General features: G+C 48.7%; 1 protein-coding gene across 2 annotated transcripts in view; it reads left to right on the top strand.

Annotated features, from left to right (window-relative positions):
- Window positions 1–24,720, top strand: part of LOC119954225 (solute carrier family 15 member 2-like) — a 201,950-nt gene that overhangs the window by 80,337 nt on the left and 96,893 nt on the right. For both annotated transcript variants that reach the window (XM_038779284.1, XM_038779285.1), the window contains exons 3-6: window positions 14,586–14,638; window positions 16,934–17,015; window positions 19,383–19,524; window positions 24,084–24,170. In XM_038779284.1, the coding sequence (XP_038635212.1) occupies window positions 14,586–14,638; window positions 16,934–17,015; window positions 19,383–19,524; window positions 24,084–24,170 (364 nt within the window). The remainder of the gene's footprint in view (window positions 1–14,585; window positions 14,639–16,933; window positions 17,016–19,382; window positions 19,525–24,083; window positions 24,171–24,720) is intronic.

Here is a 24,720-nt window from a genome sequence, read left to right as displayed (position 1 = left end):
CATTGAATGATGTGCCAATTAACCAGAAATAAAATTGAGACAAACATCTGGTTAGGTTGGATTCCAAGCCATGCAGATAGAAAGCGACATTCAAATGCACCAGGATGTCGTCATGACCATAAAATAATCGTTACTGCAATCCAGCTCATGAGGCTAAATATATTCGGTTATGCGGTTCAAAGCAATCTTTGTTAGGTTCTGTTCTGAGTCATTGTAAAATGTTACCAAAAATGATCTATTACTGGTTATTCACCTCCTTAGGGAGATTAGTTGGGTTGGGTCAGGAAACCCATTAACAGAATATCATGGTTGTCCTCCCACACATAATATTAAATTAGTTTAAGGATTGCCTTTGTGTCCTAGGTTGAGTTCAAGGACTCGTTTGGGGGGGGGGGGGGGGGTGGAGCTGTGGTGATTCAGGATTCAGGCTGCTTGCTTCATCTGGACCTGATAGATGAGGCCCACAAATGCCGTTGTGACGCCTGGAGCATCCCACCCTTCACTCTTACACTGAGTTCCCATCCACCTCAGGTCCAACCCTGGCCGTGTGCACCACACCCACTGTTTGCCTTACAAGGAGTAAGCTCAGCTTTCCTTCCTTACAAGGCAACTAGGAATATTCTCCTAAAATACAACTAGCCCTGTATACAACTGGCCCGTTCGCGCCTGCGGGGTCGCCGTCGCGCCGGTCGGGGGCCGTCGAAAGTGCCCCCCCCCCGACGATTCTCTGCACCTCGACGGGTCGAGTGCCTGCCCAGTCCCGCTGGTATGGGTTACGTATGGTCCTACCCAGTGGGACATTGGAGTTCTGGCTGCGGGAGCCGTCCTGGTGGGTGGGGGGGGGGGGGATCCGACTCCCGGGGGGACCTCCACGGAGGCCAGGCCCGCGATTGGGGTCTACCGATCGGCGGGCGGACTAATTCCGGTGGGGGGGGGCCCTATGTTCTTCTGCGCCAAGGGCTGTCAGGGAGACGGGAACCCACGCACTAGCTGTGGCACGCATGTGCGGACCCGCATGGCTTTCGTGCGCCGGAGCAGCGGATAACACTCCGCCGCCATACTAGCCACCTAGGGATGGGTGGGCCTGGAGGCCCGTTGACACCCGAGTCGCTTGTTCCGGGTTTGACGCCAGCGTCAGCCTTTGGCCGGGATTTTGGAGAATCCCGGCCCATATGCCTGGGGTTAGAGTTGGATAGGCAGAAACCCAGGACATGGGGCTTGGGTTTCTCAAACAATGCGTGCTGCCGTGATGGGATATGTTATTGTTTTTGAGAGGAATCAATCGTTTTGGGGAACCGTGATTGGACATATTCTGAGATTTCTTAGAATGCTGTTTCCTTCAATATGTTTGATGAGAGAATCAAAACAGAATTTAACCAATTAGAGAACTGAGAAGTGAAATATGATAACTACCCATGAGTAAGCAGAAAAAGCTAGTCTCATAAACAGGGAAATCTTTAACAACATACCGATGAGGGGAAGGAGGGTTTACTCCTCACCCAGCAGAAACATGGTAGTGAGGGAGCAGCTGAATCAGAGTGGGAGAGTTACCCGCAGTTCTCCAATCCTGATCCAACCAACTGAAATGTTAGATTTCAGGCACCAAAGGCACTTGCCAAATGCCATTGGGATCCTTGCACAAATATTTGGGTCAAATCCTGTCTGAAATATTAACTCCAGGCCTGAGGTCTTGGGACACCCCCACTCGGGTAAACCTGATGGGAACTGGAGCCAAAGTTAGAGCAGGATTGCGCCTCCAGATCCCACATGGAAGCAATGGACCTCCCTTGCCGCAGACATCACTCCCTATCCTTCCTACTGCCTCATTATCTTCAAACCTAGGACCACTCTCCCTGCTCACCAGATCCTGCCACCCAATTCCCGCTTCTCACCAACTGCCCAGTCATTTTTTTAGTTAAGGGTGGCAGTCTGCGGCGAGTTACTGAATTATTAATTTTGGGCGGAGCTGCTCTTGGATGGGCCAGCCACTTGGTAGACCTCATAAGCATCTGATAGCTAAAATCTAACCCCATTTCGCTGCCTCCCTGTATAGGACTCGGGCTCCTCACAAGGCTTGGCGGAGGCCGCAGTGATTGTAGCAGAGGTATTCCCTCTGGCTGTGTCTCTCTTAATGTCACTGAGCAATACAGATGCTCTTTCCTTGCTTTGGAGAATGGGGCTTATTTATAACACCAACCCCAATTCACAAGCTATTTATTGTTATCATCGATGAAGAGGACAAGTTAGTTAAACAGTAGTGCCATCCTGAGGTGACTTGTGGAACTGAAAAATACAGGTGGAATTTAATGCCCTCCCTTTACCTCGAGGTGTGTGTTTGCTGGTTGGATGGGCATATAGTTGGGTAGGAGGGTGTCAAGTGGGGATCCTGCTGCATTCCCACCTCATCTCCAATTCAATCTGAAACGGGGTGGCTTGTGGATGACCTTCCTGCCCCACAGTCAATGGAGGCCTTTAAGTCGGCAATTAATATCCATGTAAGGGCTTCATGAACAAAGAACAAAGTACAGCACAGGAACAGGCCCTTCGGCTCCAAGACTGCGCCGACCATGCTGCCCGTCTAAACTAAAATCTTCTACACTTCAAAGAACGAAGAAAAGTACAGCGCAGGAACAGGCCCTTTGGCCCTCCTCATCCTGCTATCGCTTGATTTCATCCAGTAGCGGGAGGGACACTCATCATGTGGGAAGCCGGAAAAACCAGTTGGCGTGTTTGCGGGTTTCTGTGGGGATCAGGCACTTTGAGGGACCTGGATCAAGCAAAGGGACCCTAATGAGAGGTACTGTGTGCCCTTTATTCTGATTCCACCCTGCCATCTCCACCCCATCAACCCCATCGCGGCATCACTCACCTGTGCCCATGTCACTTAGCGATCCTTGACTTTGGGTGAGTATATTACCGGCAGGAGGAATATCAGGAAAGTAGGACAAATCTCAAACGCGCAATAAAGAGGGCTAAAAGGGGTCATGAAATATCTTTGGCTATCAGGGTTAAGGAAAATCCCAAAGCCTTTTAATCATATATAAGGAGCAAGAGGGTAACTAGAGAAAGGACTGGCCCAATCAAAGACAAAAGAGGGAATTTATGCGTGGAGTCAGAGGACTCCAACATCAGACTCCCATTTATTGACTACAGCTCCGCCTTCAATACCATAATCCCAGCCAAGCTCATATCAAAGCTCCAAAACCTAGGACTTGGCTCTCCACTCTGCAACTGGATCCTCGAACAACAACACCTCTTCCACAATGGCCTTCAATACCGGGGCCCTGCAAGGCTGCGTACTTAGCACCCTACTCTACTCCCTGTACACACACGACTGCGTGGCAAAACTTGGTTCCAACTCCATCTACAAGTTTGCTGACGATACGACCATAGTGGGCCGGATCTCGAATAACGACGAGTCAGAATACAGGAGGGAGATAGAGAACCTAGTGGGGTGGAGTAACGACAACAATCTCTCCCTCAATGCCAGCAAAACTAAATAGCTGGTCATTGACTTCAGTAAGCAAAGTACTGTACACACCCCTGTCAGCATCAACGGGGCTCAGGTGGAGATGGTTAGCAGTTTCAAATTCCTAGGGGTACACATCTCCAAAAATCTGTCCTGGTCCACCCACGTCGACACTACCACCAAGAAAGCACATCAGCACCTATACTTCCTCAGGAAACTAAAGAAATTCGGCATGTCCATATTAACCCTTACCAACTTTTACAGATTCACCATAGAAAGCACCCTATTGGGCTGCATCACTGCCTGGTATGGCAACTGCTCAGCCCAGAACCGCAAGAAACTTCAGAGAGTCGTGAACACCGCCCAGTCCATCACACGAACCTGCCTCCCATCCATTGACTCCATCTACACCTCCCGCTGCCTGGGGAAAGCGGGCAGCATAATCAAAGATCCCTACCACCCGCTTACTCACTCTTCCAACTTCTTCCATCGGGCAGGAGATACAGAAGTCTGAGAACACGCACAAACAGACTCAAAAGCAGCTTCTTCCCCACTGTCACCAGACTCCTAAATGACCCTCTTATTGACTGACCTCATTAACACTACACCCTGTATGCTTCATCCGATGCCAGTGCTTATGTAGTTGCATTGTATATCTTGTGTTGCCCTATTATGTATTTTCTTTTATTCCCTTCTCTTCCCATGTACTTAATGATCTGTTGAGCTGCTCGCAGAAAAATACTTTTCACTGTACCTCGGTACACGTGACAATAAACAAATCCAATCCAATCCAATCCAAATGGGTGAGATTCTTAATGAGTACTTTGCATCGGTATTCACCAAGGAGAGGGACATGATGGATATTGAGGTTAGGGATGGATGTTTAAATACTCTAGGTCAAGTCGGCATAAGGAAGGGGGAGGTTTTGGGTATTCTAAAAGGCATTAAGGTGGACAAGTCCCCAGGTCCGGATGGGATCTATCCCAGGTTACTGAGGGAAGCGAGGGACAAAATAGCTGGGGCCTTAACAGATATCTTTGCAGCATCCTTGAGCACAGGTGAGGTCCCGGAGGACTGGAGAATTGCTAATGTTGTCCCTTTGTTTAAGAAGGGTAGCAGGGATAATCCAGGGAATTATAGACCTGTGAGCTTGACGTCAGTGGTAGGCAAACTGTTGGAGAAGATACTGAGGGATAGGATCTATTCACATCTGGAAGAAAATAGACTTATCAGTGATAGGCAGCATGGTTTTGTGCAGGGAAGGTCATGTCTTACAAACCTAATAGAATTCTTTGAGGAAGTGACAAAGTTAATTGATGAGGGAAGGGCTGTAGATGTCATATACATGGACTTCAGTAAGGTGTTTGATAACGTTTCCCATGGCAGGTTGATGGAAAAAGTGAAGTTGCATGGGGTTCAGGGTGTACTAGCTAGATGGATAAAGAACTGGCTGGGCAACAGGAGACGGAGAGTAGTGGTGGAAGGGAGTGTCTCAGAATGGAGAAGGGTGACTAATGGTGTTCCACAGGGATCCGTGCTTGGACCACTGTTGTTTGTGATATACATAAATGATCTGGACGAAGGTATAGGTGGTCTGATTAGCAAGTTTGCAGATGATACTAAGATTGGTGGAGTTGGAGATAGCGAGGAGGACTGTCAGAGAATACAGCAAAATATAGATAGATTGGAGAATTGGGCAGAGAAATGGCAGATGGAATTCAATCCAGGCAAATGCGAGGTGATGCATTTTGGAATATCCAATGTAAGAGCAGACTATACGGTCAATGGAAGAGTCCTGGGGAAAATTGATGTACAGAGAGATCTGGGAGTTCAGGTCCATTGTACCCTGCAGGTGGCAATGCAGGTCGATAGAGTGGTCAAGAAGGCATACAGTATGCTTGCCTTCATCGGACGGGGTATTGAGTATAAGAGTTGGCAGGTCATGTTACAGTTGTATAGGACATTGGTTAGGCCACATTTGGAATACTGCATACAGTTCTGGTCACCACATTATCAGAAGGATGTGGATGCCTTGGAGAGGGTGCAGAGGAGGTTCACCAGGATGTTGCCTGGTATGGAGGTGATAGCTTTGAAGAAAGGTTGCGTAGATTAGGATAATTTTCGTTGGAAAGATGGAGGTTGAGGGGAGACCTGATAGAGGTCTCCAAAATTATGAGAGGTATGGACAGGGTGGATAGCAACAAGCTTTTCCCAAGAGTGGGGGTGTCAATTACAAGAGGTCACGATTTCAAGGTGAGAGGAGGAAAGTTTAAGAGAGATGTGCGTGGAAAGTTTTTTACGCAGAGGGTGGTGGGTGCCTGAAACGCTTTGCCAGCGGAGGTGGTAGAGGCGGGCACGATAGCATCATTTAAGATGCAGCTAGTCAGATATATGAACGGGCGGGGAACAGAGGGAAGTAGATCCTTGGAAAATAGGCGACAGGTTTAGATAAAGAATCAGGATCGGCGCAGGCTGGGAGGCCTGTAATTTTCTTTGTTCTTTGTTCTTTGTTGTTCTTGGCAGCAGCCACCACCTCCGTGGTGGTGCTGCTGAGCAGTGCACAGCTGCTAGTCTCTGACTCGTCAGCAGCTCTTGGAGGGCAGGATTGATCCAGTGGGCCTTCCCAAATTCATAGAATCATAGAATCCTTACAGTGCAGAAGGCCTTTCAGCCCATCGAGTCTGCACTGACCCACTGAAAGGACACCCGACCTAGGCCCACTTCCTACCCTAACCCTGTACTTCACCTAACCTCCACATCTTTGGACACTAAGAGGTAATTTAGCATGGCTAATTCACTTAACCTACACATCTTTGGACTGTGGGAGGAAACCAGAGCACCAGGAGGAAACCCATGCAGACACGGGGAGGACACGCAAACTCCACACAGAAAGTCAGCAAAGGCTGAGTTGAACACGGTTTCCTGGCACTGTGAGGCAGCAGTCCTAACCAATGTGCCGCCCTAAAAGTAGGCAGCGTTGCACTTTCACCAGTACTCCAGTCGGCAGATGTGTGAAGCCTGCAGCAGCTGTGATGGTAGCTGACTTATGCTCATTCTGAGATAATGGCAGCCATGGGTTTCCAGCTCCAATCCATGACCCACTTTCCCTCAAAGATCAGGATTTTCCTGTGCCATGAATTTTGGGTTTTTCTGCTGGATCTTTTTATTGGGAGAGTGGGTGTAAGACTGCTTTTGCTACACGTTTCTTAAAATGGGCAGCATGTAACAATGACCATACAATTGCATAATTGGCATGCCTGTACAAACACTCCACCCTAACTTTTGGGAGAAATGCAATGGCAATATAAGATCATAAGAAATAAGAGCAGGACTAGGCCATTTGTCCCCTCAAGCCTGCTAATATGATCATGCTGATCTAATTTGGCCTTAACTCCACTTTCCTGCCCACCCCCATATCCTTGACTCTCTTGTAAATCAAAATATCTAACTCAACCTTCAATATATTCAATGACACAGCCAACACTGCGCTCTGAGGAAGAGAATTCCAAAGACCAACGACCGTCTGGAAGAAGAATTTCCTGCTCATCTGCATCTTAAATGGGAGACCCATTTTTTAAAACTGTGTCCTCTGGTTCTAGATGGAATTTTTTTTTCGTACAATCAAACCCTCAGAACCTTATATGTTCCAAGAAGATTCTTCTCTCATTCTTCTGAGTACAGGCCCAACTTTTCCTCACAAGACAATCCCTTCATTCCAGGAATCTGTCAAGTGAACCTTCTGTGAACGGCTTCCAATACAACTATACTCCTCCTTCACTAACGAGATCAATATTCCACACAGAATTCGCACCAATGTCCTGTCAGTTGTCGCAGGCTTCCTTGCATTTATTATCCATCCCCTTTGCAATAAAGGCCAAAATTCCATTTGCCTTCTGATGTGACCATCAATTCACAAGACACGTGGTTGGGGCTGGAACCTGCAGGCGCCAGGTCCCGGAGGGAAACAGTGTCCTGACGGCCGTCAGGGTATTCGATGAACGCATATTGAGGGTTCGAGTGGAGTAGGAGCACTCTTTCCACGAGTGGTTCAGTTTTGTGGGTCCGGACGTGCTTCCGGAGGAGAACCGGGCCCGGTGTCTTCAACCATGCTGGGAGCGAAACCCCCGTGGTAGTGCCCCTGGAAAAAACAAATAGCCGCTCGTGAGGGGTCTGGTTGGTGGCTGTGCATAGGAGGGACCTAATAGCATGGAGCGCGTCGGGGAGGACTTCCTGCCAATGGGAGGTCGGGAACTTCCTGGACCGGAGGGTCAGTAGGAAGGTCTTCCAGACCGTCGCGTTCTCCCTCTCCACCTGCCCGTTCCCCCTGGGGTTGTAGCTGGTAGTCCTGCTCAAGGCAATGCCCTTGTCGAGCAGGTACTGATGCAGCTCGTCGCTCATAAAGGACGAACCCCTGTCGCTGTGTACATAGCTGGGGAAACCAAACAGGGTGAAGATGCTGTGCAGGGCCCTAATGACTGTGTGGGAGGTCATATCGGGGCACGGGATAGCAAAGGGGAAGCGGGAGAACTCATCTATTACGTTTAGAAAGTACATATTCCGATTGGTCGAGGGGAGTGGCCCTTTGAAATCGATTGCGAGACGTTCAAAGGGCCGGGAGGCCTTTACCAGGTGGGCCCTGTCTGGTCTATAGAAGTGCGGTTTGCACTCCGCACAGATCGGGCAATCCCTGGTGCTGGCTTTTACCTCCTCGGTGGAGAAAGGCAGATTTCGGGCCTTGACGTAGTGGGCGAGCCTGGTGACCCCCGGGTGGCAGAGGTCATTGTGGATAGCTTTCAGCCGGTCGTCTGGCGCGCTGGCGCATGTGCCGCGGGACAGGGCATCTGGGGGCTCGTTGAGCTTCCCCGGTCGGTACATGATATCATACTTGTAGGTGGAGAGTTCGATCCTCCACCGTAGGATCTTATCGTTTTTAATTTTGCCCCTTTGTGAGTTGTCAAACATAAAGGCAACCGATCTTTGGTCGGTACTGAGGGTGAACCTCCTACCTGCGAGGTAGTGCCTCCAGAAACGTATAGCTTCCACAATGGCTTGTGCTTCCTTTTCGACTGAAGAGTGTCGAAGTTCCGAAGTGGAGAGGGTTCGGGAGAAAAGGGAGACTGGTCTCCCTGCCTGATTTAGTGTGGCTGCAAGAGCGACCTCTGAGGCATCGCTCTCTACCTGGAAGGGACGGATTCATCCACCGCCCACATGGCCGCTTTGGCGATGTCCTTCTTGACGCAGGTGAAGGCCTGGTGAGCCTCATCTGATAGAGGAAAGAGTGTGGCCTTAAATAGTGGGCGGGCTTTGTCCGCATACTGAGGGACCCACTGGGCAAAATATGAGAAAAACCCCAGGCACCTTTTGAGGGCCCTGGGACAATGAGGGAGAGGGAGTTGCATACGGTCCGGTTCGGGGCCCAGGACTCCGTTTTCCACGACATAGCCGAGGATGGCTAGCCTGGTCGTGCGGAAAACGCATTTCTCCGTGTTGTACGTGAGGTTGAGTTTCTGGGCAGTCTGGAGAAATTGATGGAGGTTAGCGTCGTGGTCCTGCTGATCATGGCCGCAGATGGTGACGTTATCCAGGTATGGAAACGTGGCCCGCAGCCCGTACTGGTCCACCATTCGGTCCATTGCTCGTTGGAACACCGAGACCCCATTCGTGAAGCCAAAGGGAACCCGGAGGAAATGGAAGAGGCGGCCATCTGCCTCGAATGCCGTGTAGTGGCAGTCCTCCGGGCGAATTGGGAGCTGGTGGTATGCAGACTTCAGATCCACCGTGGAGAGGATGCGGTACTGGGCGATCTGATTCACCATGTCTGCAATCCTGGGAAGCGGGCACGCATCGAGGAGCGTGAACCGATTAATGGTTTGGCTATACTCCACTACCATTCGGAATTTTTCCCCGGTCTTGACGACCACCACCTGAGCTCTCCAGGGGCTATTACTGGCCTCTATGATCCCCTCACGTGGAAGCATATGGACCTCGGTTCTAATAAATGCTCTGTCCTGCAGGCTGTATCGCCTGCTGCGAGTGGCTACGGGTTTGCAGTCCGGCGTGAGATTGGCAAAGAGTGGAGGGGGGTCGATTTTTAGCGTAGCGAGGCTGCAGATAGTGAGTGGGGGCAAGGGCCCGCCGAAGCTGAGTGTGAGGCTTTTGAGGTTGCACTGGAAGTTGAGTCCCAGTAAGAGTGGGGCGCAGAGTTCAGGGAGCACGTATAGCTGAAAGTTAGCGTAGCTAGTGCCCTGGATCGTTAGGGCCGTGGCGGTGCGCCTTTGGCGGTGAACGGAGTGTGAGCCCGAAGCGAGGGAGATAGTTTGCCGTGCAGGGAAAATAGGGAGCGAACAGCGTACCAGATCTGGATGTACGAAGCTCTCGGTGCTCCCGGAGTCAAAGAGGCACGGTGTACTGTACCCATTGATTTTAACGGTCATCATGGAGTTGCGGAGATGCTTTGGACGCGACTGGTCCAACGTGACCGCGCTGAGTTGCGGGTAGTCAGTGGCTTAATCAGCTGTGCTGGAGTGGCCCCGTGATGACTGCCCTCTGAGTTCGTAGTCGTCGAGGTGAGTTTCTGAGTTTGAAGAGGATGGATCCCAAGATGGCTGGCCCCGTGGATCGCACGTGGCGGGCGGTGAGGAAGATGGCGCCCAAGATGGCGGCCCCCATGAGTCGCACATGGCCGGCCGCGTGGAGGAGGGTTGCCAAGATGGCGACCCCCATGAGTCGCACGTGTCGGGTGGGGGCGGAGTCGGAGTACAGGCTGCAGCATTTCCAGGCCTGCGGGCCTGCGAGTTTTGGAAACGAGTGCTCTGGGCTGCGGGAGGGTTAGGAGAGGGGGATTTCTTCACCAGGCAGACCCGGGCATAGTGTCCTTTGCGGCCGCAGCTTCCCGGCGTTGCGGGCCGGGCAGTGCAGCCGTGGGTGCTGGGGCTTTCCGCAAAAATGGCACACTGGGGCTGCGTAGTGGGTGGGTGGCCGCGCGGCGCAGGCCTGGGGCAGTCGTTGGACGGGGCCCAGGATGGGGTCGCTTGGTCCGCGGGGAACGAAGTGAGGCTGCGGTGCGAGACCTCCATGGTGGTAGCCAATTCTACCGTGTCCTCTAAATTCTGGGCCCCTTTTTCAAGTAACCGCTGGCGCACATAATTTGACCTGAGCCCTGCCACGTACACATCTCTGACGGCGAGCTCCATATGCTGTTCGGCTGATACAGCCTGATAATTACAGTCCCGAGCTAAAGTCTTTAAGTCCCGCAGGAATCCATCCAATGACTCCGCGGGGCGCTGGCGGCGGGTCGTAAAAATGTGGCGCGCGTAGACCTCGTTGATGGGCCTCACGTACATTCGATCTAGCATGGCTAGGGCCCCCGTATACGAGGTAGTACTGTTAAGTTGAGTAGATATACGGTGGCTCACCCTTGCGTGCAGTAGACTGAGTTTCTGCTCCTCTGTAGTTTCGGAAGTGCTTGATTCAGCCAGGTAGGCCTTGAAACATCGGAGCCAGTGTTGAAAAATTTCTTTCGCCTCTGCAGACTGCGGGTCGAGTTCTAGTCGATCAGGTTTGAGGGCTGATTCCATAGTCGTTTTCTTCAAGTTTCCTAAGACTATTAAATTGATGTGACCATCAATTCACAAGACACGTGGTTGGAAGTGAACAGTGGTTTTGATAGTCTTATAACAGAGCCTGCCTACGACGAGATGAACTGGCAGGCAGGCTCACGACTGCAAAGCTTTATACTTCCAGTTAGTGGGAGGAGCCATAGGCGGAACCATGGGCGGAACCATGGGCGGAGCCAAGGGTGGAGCCAGTAGAAACTCCTCATCTCCCCCTATGGGCAGAGCCACGCAACTGCTCGTATACCGAATTTACAAGAACACAACACACACAATATAACACAGTGTGAATTACTAGATTGTGATTCACCACACCTTCCACATTACTTATACCAGCATGCTAACCTTTTGTGATTCATTTACCAGGACATCCAGCTCCCTTTGAACTGCAACATACATTTTTGAAATCCAAATATACCACATCTGCTGGTTCTCCTATATCCACCTTATTTGTTACATCCCCAAAGAACTCAAATAAATTTGTTGAACATGATTTTCCATTTACATAACCATTTTGACTCTGCCTGATTGCATTATGAGTTTATAAACGCTCTGCCACTACCTCCTTCACCTGAGGAGGGAGCAGTGCTCCAAAAGCTAGTGTTTGAAACAAACCTGTTGGACTTTAACCTGGTGTTGTAAGACTTCTTACTGTGCTCACCCCAGTCCAACGCCGGTATCTCCACATCATGACTACCTCCTTAATATTGGATTTTATCATTTTGCCAATGACAGATGTTAGCCTATAGATTCCAGTTTCCTGTCTCACCCATTTCCTCCAATAGTGGTGGCAGTTTTACAGTTTGCAGGGGCCTTTTCAGAATCTAGGGAATTTTGGGAGATTCCAACCAATGTAACCTCGAGCAGATACCCTGCATTCCAGCACTGTGCAGGGAACACAACCTTCTGGACTCTCTCTGTTTGCTGTAGAGAATGGTGTCAATCCCCCTCACTGTACTGCCCCTTACTACCACTACCTTCCTTTTTGCTCCCCCTGCTTGAATAGCTTCCTGTACTTTGGTGCCATTGTCAGTCAGCTCATCCACCCTGCTCAGTCCCTTTACCTGCTTCACCCTCAGGCACACCCTTCCTCCAAAACGGAAAACTGTCCCAAAAGGTCTGATCATCATCTGGAACAATTTGGCCGGGATTATCTGACCCGCCGCCGGCTTCTAGGGCACCCGCGGGATCCCCAGGCTGCCCTGACACCTGCTTCCCTATTCTCCGTCACCGATTCTCGGGCGATCACGGGATTCCCGCCACGCCGGTCAGGGGCCATTGACAGCCCCCCCCCCCCCGGCGATTCTCTGGGCCCTGGGTCCCGTCGGCGTGGGTTACTCAGATCCCACACGGCGGGGCCTGGAAGGTGAGTGTGCGGGAGGCGTCCTGGAAAGGGTGGGGCGGGGGGATCCAACCTCGAGGGGGGAGTCCCCACAATGGTCTGGCCTGCGATCGGGGCTTACCGCTCGACAGGTGGGCTGGGTTCGTGGGGGCGTATTTTACTCCGCACCGGGCCCCTGTCTGGCTCCGCCATATTGCCCGGGGGCCGGCGCAGAAAAGGGAACCCCGCGCATGCGTGGAATTACGCCGGCCGTTCCGCGCATGCGCGGGTACGCGCGGGCTGTTCTGCACCGGCTGGAGCTGCGGGGGACCACTCCGGCGCCAACCTAGCCCTCGAGGAAGGGGAGCATTCCCCATTATCGGGGACCGTTGATAGTGGAGTGGTTAGCGGCGCTTTTCACGCCGGCATGGGGACATAGCCCCATTATTGGAGAATCCCCCCAATGTGTCCGGATATTTCCATAGAATCATAGAATTTATCATAGAATTTACAGCGCAGAAGGAGGCCACTCGGCCCATCGAGTCTGCACCGGTTCTTGGAAAGAGCACCCTACCCGTGGTCAACACCTCCACCCTATCCCCATAACCCAGTAACCCCACCCAACACTACCCCACCCAACCCCACCCACCCCTCCCTGATATTGCGCAGTGCCTGCAGTTCAGCTTCCTGATTAATCATTCTGATCCGGAATTCCTCCAGCTGCTTGGACTCTCTACAGACATGTTTGATCCGGATTGCCTTGGCATCCAGAAATATCCACATTCCACAGCTGCAACACAACACCGTTATTACTTATATTATCTAGTTAATTTGGTTACTTTCTGAAATAACTTTGAATAATTCCAGTTAATACTATAGTATATTGTGCTTATTAAAACTTAGTACTATCTACAACTAAAAGTTATACATTTCTTAATAACACAGTCCCACCACCAGAAGCACCCCTAACACTCCGGCTCTGCTCTGGGTCTCACTCCTTCTCACCCCATTTTATCTCCCAGCTCCATTCTCACCCTTTTTCACACTCATTGACCTCTCTTGCTCTTACCTTGATCTCGCTCGTTCTTGCGCTCTTTTATCGCCAGGCTCCACTCCTTTATTTCCCCGGTTTCACTCTTCTATCACCTTGGTCCATTCATTTATGCCCCCCGGTTCCACTCCTTTATCTCCTCGCTCCCACTCCTGTATCTCCCGGTTCCTGTCCTTTATCTCCTCGCTCCCACTCCTGTATCTCCCGGTTCCTCTCCTTTATCTCCTGGTTCCTCTCCTTTATCTCCTCGCTACCACTCCTGTATCTCCCGGTTCCTCTCCTTTATCTCCTGGTTCCTCTCCTTTATCTCCTCGCTACCACTCCTGTATCTCCCCTTTCCACTCCTTTATCTCCTCAGTTCGACTCTTGTATCTCCCGATTCCATTCCTTTATCTCCCCCTTTCCACTCCTGTATCTCCCAGTTCCACTCCTTTATCTGTCCCTTTCCACTCCTTTATCTCCTCGGTTCATTCCTTTATCTCCTCGGTTCGACTCCTTTATCTCCCGGTTCCACTCCTTTATCTCCCTGGTTCCACTCCTTTATCTCCTCGGTTCCACTCCTTTATCTCCTCAGTTCGACTCCTTTATCTCCCGGTTCCACTCCTTTATCTCCCCAGTTCCACTCCTTTATCTACCCCTTTCCACTCCTTTATCTCCCGATTCCACTCCTTTATCTCCTCAGTTCGACTCCTTTATCTCCCGGTTCCACTCCTTTATCTCCCCGGTTCCACTCCTTTATCTACCCCTTTCCACTCCTTTATCTCCCGGTTCCACTCCTTTATCTCCCCGGTTCCACTCCTTTATCTAACCCTTTCCACTCCTTTATCTCCCTGGTTCCACTCCTTTATCTCCCGGTTCTACTCCTTTATCTCCCGGTTCCACTCCTTTATCTCCCTGGTTCCACTCCTTTATCTCCTTGTTTCATTCCTTTATCTCCTCGGTTCGACTCCTTTATCTCCCTGGCTTCACGCTGGAAGATCCCACCAGCATGAAAGGCCAGTGCGTTCCTGCCAATTTCTTCTATTGATGCCATAATCTCTTCACTAACAAAACTATGATGTAAAGTTCAGTACACACGGTAATATCTTGCTGTCCTGAAACCCAGCAGTGACTTTGTGTCTCTTGTTTCAGCTTCAAAGCCGGAGTCACCCAAAGTGAGTGGACAAGCCTGGGGCCGACTGCTGGTGAGTCTGGGCTATGTGCTGGGGTGGGCTGAGCGCTGGCGAGCTGGCCTTTTGCTGCCCAAACTGCCCGGCATAACCGGACTCTGTAGATGAGGTTAAATGCATTAAAGTTAAGTGGAATAAAACACAAAATGTTGGAAAAACTCCGCAGGTCTGGCGGCATCTGTGGAGAGAGAAACAGAGTTAACGTTTCTAGTCCGATATAACTTTTCTGAGTGTGATTATTGTGAATTTGATCTTCACCTTTGGGGATGATTCACCTTTGCCAGCAAAGTTTCACAATAGAGGGAAGCTCCAGTTTAACAATTTGTAATTGTTTATTTTTAAAACTCCCCTGGCCAGGGAGCTGACAGTAGATTATAACTGTTCTCAAAAACGCTTTGAAGCACATGATCATCTTACATGTTTGAGTACAGCCAGACTATTTGACCATGGAAGCCTTCAGAGCTGAGCCAAATCTGTCTCCATGTAACATTTACATAGGATAATGGTCTGGATCAGGCACACTGGGTCACAGTCCAGCCGATAGTGAGGCCATACCTGACACCTTTCCTAGAGCCGTGGCTGACACTCAAGTCTGGGATTGAAGTCAGGTTGGACTATGATGCCCCACCACAGCTGAACACTTGTCTGGGTCAGGGGCTTGCAGTCTGTGACTCCAGAGCTGACAGCTTCTCACCTTTTCTAGTTTGAGCGTATGAACATGAAAATGCCGAAAAAAAAGTTAAGAAAAGTCTTTACTGTGCGGATAAGACTGATCATTATTGTTGTTATTTACAGTTTTGAAGAATTATTGAACAAAATACATGATCATAGAATCTCTACTGGGCAGAAGGAGACCATTTGGCCTATCAAGTCTGCACCAACCCTTCGAAAGACCATCTTACCTAGGCCCAATACCCTGCCCTATCCTTGTAACCCTACCCAACCTTTGGACACTTAGGGGCAATTTAGCATGGCCAATCCACTTAACCTGCACATCTTTGGACTGTGGGAAGAAACCGGAGTACCCGGAGGAAACCCACACAGACATGGGGAGAATATGCAAACTCCACACAGTCACCCGAGGTCACAATCGAACCCGGGCCCCTAGCACTGTGAGGCAGAGGGGTAACCACTGAGCCACTGTGCCATCATGCTCCAAATAAATCTCTCTGAATGGTATAGCCACACCATGGTCACAGAGAATGCCTTTGATTTGAGAATGGGCTTTATGGTTGCAGTCATTATTGTTTTTGCAGTAGTTGAGATGATAAATTATTTGAATGTGCTGTTCGAAGCTTTTTAGGTCTCATGGTGCAGAGACTCATAGACCTGCTTCTGAGCCAGTGCTGTCTAAACGGCAGGACTTAATGGCCAAGGAAGATGTGTTCATAGCAGCCAAACGGGTTGATTATCAACTTATAAATCCTTCCAGCACAGGCCAATAGGAAGCGGTAAGAGTGGGAGAAGTTCCTGGTCAGCCAAGTGATGGAAAGAAATTGGGACCTCTAACCAAACTGCAACATACTTGTAAAAGTGCAGGTTGCCACAGCAACTCGGACTCTGTGTGAACTGTAACATATTGGAAGCTTTTCATTAAACTCACAAGAGTCCATAGCTGAAAAATGGTCTTAATTCTACGAATCTCATGTTAAAGTTTGTTTTAAAGACGACTTTACTGTCAAAATTATGGTTTAAAAAGTAAAAATTCAAAGTAGGATCTATTTCAGTTTCTATTTCTCTTAATGATACACAAATTCAATATTTAATAAAATGTGCAAATTATGCATTCCACCAGAGTCACTTGGCAATATGCGAAGAATTTGGTGTAAAAATGACAAATTTTCTTCTTGTGGCTCTCAATTGCTTTTTATTTCAGATAAATTTTGAAAATAGGTCTGTTGACCAAAGGTTTGATATTGGGATGGTGTGCTGGCAGAGGACACCTGCTCATAATCGATCTCCACTTCAGTCAGGATTCAGTGTCTTCACGACAGCAGGAGAGAAAATTATGAAATAAAGATGGCAACTAAAGACCCCAGTTTAGAACAAAGAACAATACAGGAACAGGCCCTTCGGCCCTCCAAGCCTGTACTGGTCACGATACCACCCTTGGCCAAAACCCTCAGCCCTTGCTAGTGCAGTATCCCTCTATACTCACCATATCCATGTATTTGGAAGAAGAAAGAACAATACAGCACAGGAACAGGCTCTTCCGCCCTCCAAGCCCGCACCGGTCAAAAGGAATAGGCCTGGTCCAATTAAGCTGGTGGATCCAGACTCCGATTTAATTGTTGATTTTTTTTCTTGCAGAAAGTCTTCAACTTGTCTAATGCTGCTATCTTCACTGTGGTCACTGAATTCTTTGAGAAATTTACTTACTTTGGGGTGCGAGGTAAAGGAGAATTTTCATAAATATCTTGGGTTAAGTGTTGTTACCTACATATTCCAGAGGTCATAGATTGTTCCTTAAAGGTCCTTTGCAAGGGTTAAGAGAGTTTGACTATTCAGGGGTGGGAAGGCTTTTAAATAAATATCCAGAAATCAGTGGGTCATTGCCTAAACGTCATACCCTACAGTCAATGTCTCAGACTCCTCCATCACAAACTGTACCACCCGCAGGATCAACCCACCAGAGGTGGATGCACAGTGTTATACAGGACTCCTCCAAATTTACCCCATGAAACCTCATGACATGGGCATGGATATCGGCTGGTCATCACCCAGCATCTTCACTTAGCTGATAAATCACTGCTCCTCCACGTTGAATACCACTTTAGAGAAACACTGAGGGTAGCACAGGCACAGAATGTACTCTGGGTGGGACCTTCAGTGTGCATCACTATAGGTGATTAGTGACTGACTTGGCAGAGTCCTAAAGGGCAGATTTGGCAGACTGGGTCTGTGACAGGTGGTGAGAAAGTCAACATGAATCAATCTACATGACCTCCTGCTCACCAGTCATTCTATCACAGATAGATCACTTCTCAGCCTTCAGAGTGGTTAGCATTGTTGCTTCACAGCGCCAGGGTCCCAGATTCAATTCCCAGCTTGGGTCACTGGCTGTGCGGAGTCTGCACATTGTCCCTAAGTCTGCGTGGGTTTCCTCCGGGTGCTCTGGTTTCTTCCCACAAGTCCCGAAAGACGTGCTGTTAGGTAATTTGGACATTTTGAATTCTCCCTCAGTGTATACTCGAACAGGCGCCAGAGTGTGGTGACCAGGGGATTTTCACAGTAACTTCATTGCAGTGTTAATGTAAACCTACTTGCGACAATAATAAAAAGATTATTATTATTAAGATTATTACATCTGGCCATGACAGTATTGGTTGAAGTGACCACAGCATAATCTTTGTGGAGATGAAGTTCTGTCTTTGCACTGAGGATATGTTGAGCCAGGAATCTTCATTCCTTGCGAAGCTGGAGAATTTGGCCCCGCCGGTCACTGGCGGCCACATTCTCTACTCTCGCCGTTTGTCAGTGGGATTTCCCATTGAAACCACCCTCCCACTGCCGGGAAACCCGCAGGCCGGGATTTGTTGCCGGCGGGATGAGAGAATCCAGGTACCAGCAACCGGCTGGAGAAACTGGCCCATTGTGCCAAATGTGGCAAATGGGATAGATTCACATCATATTTACCAGCTCACACCTGGACATTGAGACAGCCGGCCAAAATCGGTAACCTCATGGTTGGGCATATCTCATCCATTTCTGGTTCAAGGAGGAATGTAGGAGAGCAGTGCAGGATTGGCACCACCTTTAATTAAAAATGAGGTGCCAATCTGGAGAAGCTATAACACAGGGTTGTGTCTTAACAATGAAAGCAGCAATGCTATAAACAGAGCAAAGAAAACCACAATCAATAGATCAGACCAAAGCTCTGCAACCCCGCCACATCCAGTCGTGAAAGATGGTGGTCACTTAAACAGCGAACTGGAGGAGGGACTCTACAAATACCCCATCCTCAACGATGAGAGTCCAGCTTGTCAGTGCAAAAGAAGAGGCTGAAGCACTCAGAACCATTTTCAACCAGTAGTGCCAAATGGATGATCCATCTTGGCTTCATTCTGAGGTCCCCAGCATCACAGACATCCATTGTGGCTATTTCCAGTCAATACACTTGATATCAATGCAATATCAAGAAACATCTGAAGTCTTTGAATATTCTGGTGTGGGAGGATCATTTATCGTATTCTGGAGTTAGAAATTCATTCACTTACTATTTTATGTTGACATGGCGATTACAGGTGGCACTATGGCACTGCTGCCTCACAGCGCCAGGGATCCGGTGTAATTCCAGCCTTGGGTGACTGTGTGGAGTTTGCACGTTCTCCCCGTGTCTGCGTGGGTTTCCTCCGGGTGTTCCGGTTTCCTTCCACAGTCCAAAAATGTGCAGGTTAGGTGCATTGGCCATGATAAATTTCCCAGTTAAGTATCAAAAGATGTGTAGGTTAGGGGGGAGGGTTACGAGGATAGGTTGGGGGATTGGGCCTAGGTCGGGTGCTCTTTCAGCGGGTCGGTGCAGTCTCAATGGGCTAAATGGCCTCCTTTTACATTGTAGGAATTCTGTGATTCATTGAATATCCTGAGGTCAGGTGTCTGCCGTGGTTATTGAAGCCACAACTTTCTGACTCCATGCCAAGAGCTAACAACTGGGTCAGAGCAGCAGATTAATGACTTCACTTCACAAGACGATTTTGTTCAGTCAAATCTGTAACCAATATCCATGAACACTCATTGCTACCTGTTTGTTTTATTTCAGCTATCCTGGTGTTATATTTTACGAATGCACTTATCCTATCTGAGAGAAAAGCCACATCCCTCTACCATGTCTTCGTCTTCCTTTCCACATCCTTCACCATTGTGGGCGCTTTCCTCTCGGATTTCTGTTTTGGACGATACAGGTTTGAGTCAACAATTTACTGAACAACTACCCGAACGGAACTCAGACAGATTTTAAGTTCATTCACTGTCTTTTACAGAAGATTAGGAAATTATTTAATTAAGACGTTGAAGATGGCTCAGTGGTTATCACTGCTGCCTCACATAGCCAGGGTCCCGGGTTTGATTCCAGCCTTGGATGGCTCTCTATGTGGAGTCTGCATATCCTCCTCGTGTTGCCTGGGTTTCTTCTGGATGCTCCAGTTTCCTCCTACATCCAAAGATGCTGCAGTTAGGTGGGGTTATGGGGATAGGGCGACGGAGTGGGCTTGGGTGTGGTGCTCTTTCAAAGGGTCAGTGCAGGTTCAATGGGTTGAATGGCCTCCTTCTGTACTGTAGGGATTCTATGATTCTATGATTCCATGACTATAGGAGTTAATAGGGTGGCTAGTGAGAAGCTACTCCTTCTGATAGAATGGGATCAATACTTAAAATGAGAGCGAGGCCATTCAGAGTTGATGCCAGAAAGTACCAGGGTCTTGAATGGTATTTGAAATCGGGGAAAAAAAATTCATTCATTTATGGGATGTGGGGGTCACTGGTTAGGCCAGCATTATTGTCCATCCCTAGTTGCCCTTCAGAAGGTGGTGGTGAGTTGCCTTCTTGAACTGCTGCAGATCCTGAGGTGTATGTGCTGTGTACCCACTGTGCTGCTCGGGTGGAAGTTCCAAGATTTTGACCCAGCGACAGTGAAGAGCAGCGATATATTTCCAAGTCAGGGTGGTGAGTGACTTAGGAGAACCTCCAGGTAGTGGTGTTCCCAGGTGTCTGTTCTTATCCTTGGTAGTAGGTTTGGAAGATGTAGCCTAAGGAACATTGATGAGTCCCTGCAGTGCATCTGTTGAGGCTCGGGAATCAACTGTAAATTTCAAAACTGAGATCGACAGATGTTTTTTAAGACAAAGAGTTAAGATACAGGTCAACGATGATCTAATTGATTGGTAGAACAAACTCAAGGGGCTGAATGGCCTCCACCTATATATATGTTCTTACTTGAAGTGTGGCATTGAATGTAACTTAGTTCATAGATTCACAGGATCATAGAATCCCTACAGTGCCGAATGAGGCCATTGGGCTCATCAAGTCTTCACTGACCCTTTGAAAGACCATCCTAATCAGCCCCAATCACCCGCCTTATTCCCGAAACCCTTAGTGGCAATTTAGCATGGCCAATCCACATAAGCTGTACATCTTTGGACTGCGGAAGAAAAATGGAGCACCCGGAGGAAACCCATGCAGTCACGGGAGAAGATGCAAACTCAACACTGAATGTTGCTTACAATGCTGGGAGTCACTCCAAGAAACCGTCATGGGGCCATCATAGGTTTCTAAGGAAAAAATAGCTAGGTGGTCATGTGGCTTTGCAGGATCTAGACTTACCTTTGAGAATAGGTCCTCAGGCAGATGATGTCAGTAGACTGCCAGCTCATGTCTGTGGCAGAGAGTGGCACATGACATCAGCTAGCCTTCCAGCTGTTCAATCAGGTTATGGTGGGGTGTCACAGAAACGTTTGATACAATAATCCTACAATTCTTTCCTGCTCTATCCACTGCTGGATCACTTCCAGCCCCCCCCCCCTCCCCCCCCCCACGCTTGAAGCCCAGAAAGTGGTAGATGTGTAGACAACAGCGACAGAGGCACTTTCCACTTTCACCACCCAGGAGGGTAAGTGGCATTGCAGATTAGCCACACAGGGAACAAAGCCACCTAGAGCTCCTGCCACTGGTACCACATAGAACCTGCCCTCAATGCTGATTCTTGTGTCTTTTTTCAGTGCCTCTTTAAAGTCGTAGAGAATATACAACATAGAACATAGAAGAGTACAGCACAGTACAGACCCTTCAGCCCACGATGTTGTGCCGACCATTTATCCTAATCGAAGATCAACCTATCCTACACCCCTTTTACTGCTGTCCATGTGCCTGTCTAAGAGTTGCTTAAATGTCCCTAATGACTCTGACCCCACCACCTCTGCTGGCAGTGCATTCCACACACCCACCACTCTCTGTGTGAACCTACCTCTGACATCTCCCCTATACCTTCCTCCAATCACCTTAAACTCATGTCCCCTCATAACAGCCACTTCAACCCTGGGGAAAAGTCTCTGGCTATCCACTCTATCCATACCTCTCATCACCTTGTACACCTCTATCAAGTCACCTCTCTGCCTTCTTCGCTCCAATGAGAAAAGCCATAACTCCCTCAACCTTTCTTCACAAGACATACCCTCCAGTCCAGGCAGGATCCTGGTAAATCTCCTCTGTACCCTCTCCAAAACATCCACATCCTTCCTATAAGGAGGCAACCAGAACTGGACACAATATTCCAAGTGTGGTCTAACCAGAGTTTTATAAAGCTTCAGCAAAACCTCGCGGCTCTTAAACACAATCCCCCTGTTAATGAAAGCCAACACACCATACGCCTTCTTAACAACCATATCAACCTGGGTGGCAACTTTGACGGATCTATGTACGTGGACCCCAAGATCCCTCTGTTCCTCCACACTTCCAAGAATCCTTTCTTTAACCCGGTATTCAGCATTCAAATTCGACCTTCCAAAATGAATCACTTCACATTCATCAAGGTTGAACTCCATCTGCCACTTCTCAGCCCAGCTCTGCATCCTGTCAATGTCCTGTTGTAACTTGCAACAACCCTCAACACTATCTACAACTCCCCCAACCTTTGTGTCATCTGCAAACCTACTAACCCACCCTTCCACTTCCTCATCCAAGTCATTTATAAAAACCACAAAGAGCAGAGGTCCCAGCACAGATCTTTGCGGGACACCACTGGTCACCGACCTCCAGGCGGAATACTTTCCATCCACTACCACTCGCTGTCTTCTTTCGGCCAGCCAATTCTGTATCCAGACAGCCAAATTTCCCTGTATCCCAAGCCCCCTAACTTTCTGAATGAGCCTACCATGGGGAACCTTATCAAATGCCTTACTGAAATCCATGTACACCACATCCACTGCCCGATCTTCATCAATGTGTCTCGTCACTTCCTCAAAGAATTCAATGAGGCTTCTGAGGCATGACCTGCCCCTCATAAAGCCATGCTGACTATTTTTAATCAAACTATATTTTTCTCAATAATCATAAATCCGATCTCTCAGAATCCTTTCCAATACTTTGCTCAGCACAGACGTAAGGGTCTGTAATTCCCAGGGATTTCCCTATTCCCTTTCCTAAACAGGGGAACAACATTCACCTCCCTCCAATCATCTGGTAGTCCAGTGGAGAGTGAGGACTCAAAGATTATCGCCAACGGCGCAGCAATCTCCTCCCTCGCTTCCCATAGTAATCTTGGGTATATCCCGTCAGGCCCAGGGTACTTATTTATCCTGATGCTTTTCAAAATTTCCAGCACATCCTCCTTCTTAAAATCAACCTGTTTGAGTCTATTAACCTGGTCTACACTGTTCTCATGGGCAACAAGGTCCCTCTCCCTAGTGAATACTGAAGCAAAGTATTAATTTGGGCCTCCCCAACTCCTCAGACTCTAGGCACAAGTTCCCTCCACCATCCCTGATCGGCCCTACTCTCACTCTGATCATCCTCTTATTTCTCACATAAGTAAAGAACGCCTTGGGGTTTTCCCTAATCCTTCCTGCCTGGGCTTTTTCATGAGCTCTTATAGCTCTCCTCAGCCCATTTTTGAGTTCCTTCCTGACTACCTTGCAACCGTCTAGAGCGGAGTCAGACCCTTGCTTCCTCAACCTTACGTAAGCTTCCTTCTCCCTCTTGACTAGAGGCTCCACTTCTCTTGTCATCCAAGGCTCCTTCACCTAACCATTCCTTCCTCGTCTCAGTGGGACAAAACTATTCAGCACTCGCAGCAAGTGCTCCTTAAACAATCCCCACTTTACTGGTGTGCATTTCCCCAAGAACAATTGTTCCCACTTTATGCTCCTCAGCTCCCGTCTAATAGCAATATAATTTCCCCTGCCCTGGAACATGGATTCACCAAGGTAATCCTGGGGTGCAGCTCGAAAGACTTGAGATACTGGGTCAAACTGGGATAGTTCCATTCACAGTAGAGAAGACTAAAGGGAGATTTAGTTGCCATGTTTACTATTTTGAAAACTTTGATGAACTAAATAAGGGAAAGCTGTTTGCATTGGTCGGGATGTTGGTAATCAGTTAACTCAGTGTTAAGATAATTAGCTTTAAAAAAGGGGCAGAGAAAAGGAGAATTTTTCACTGGAGAATATTTCACAGGAGTATTTTTTATGCTGTTCAATTTAAAATTGAAAAGGAGAGATTTTCAGAGTCGAGGGTGTGGGACTAATGGGACAATTCTTTGAAACAGACTGAATCGATACTTTGGGCCGAATAGCCTCCTTCTGTGTTATAGGGTCTTATTATTCTATTTACATCACAGGGCCAGCTGGATCTGGATAGGATAAATGGATCACTGGGCATTTAAGTAATGCTGGGCAATCTCCAGATGCTGTTATTGAATTGATTCTGAGACACTAAATCTAACGCTTGTCTTCTCAATCTTGATTTACAGGACTATCCTCATGCTTTCTATAGTGTACCTGGCTGGCTCCATTGTTCTGTCAGTGACTGCTCTCCCAACACTAACAGGTCAATCTGGGTGAGTACAGAGACTTTCCTTGCATATGTCTGCGCAAGTGAAAGTGACCAGCACTGACCCTGCATTTCATGTCATTGCCCCCCCCCCACCCTTTCCCATCCACCCCCAGGACTCAATTCTCACTCTCCTCACCTCACATTCTTAAGGTAGCTTTGCTATCCCGCTAAAACCATTAATACAATTTTGAAAGGGGTTTACTGCCAGGCATCCGTATCGTCACCTGTGTTTGAGGCTTTCTGGTCCTTTTGATTTGGAAATTTGGTTTCTAAGTGCCTCAGTTACCTACTTTGCAAGAGTACAGGGCAGCGCAGTCTCCGATCAATTCCACCTACCTAGAGGTAAATGTCAAATTGGGTTTTTGGGACGCAGAGGAGCAGAAATGAACTTTCAGGGGCTGTAGAACATCACCCAACCTTTTGCACGTCCCGCCACCCACACACCCAAGTGATTGCCTCCTCCCCCACCACCTCCTCCCATGCCCCATACTGGTGATAGTTTTGGCCTAATTATTTGTGCTGAATGGCAGCTGTGTTGCACCTAACCAATATAA

The sequence above is a fragment of the Scyliorhinus canicula genome, chromosome 19 (genome assembly GCF_902713615.1).
Source record: "Scyliorhinus canicula chromosome 19, sScyCan1.1, whole genome shotgun sequence".
Classification (NCBI taxonomy): domain Eukaryota; kingdom Metazoa; phylum Chordata; class Chondrichthyes; order Carcharhiniformes; family Scyliorhinidae; genus Scyliorhinus; species Scyliorhinus canicula.
Note: the sequence above shows the minus strand (reverse complement) of the source record. Positions and strands in the feature narration are given on the sequence as shown.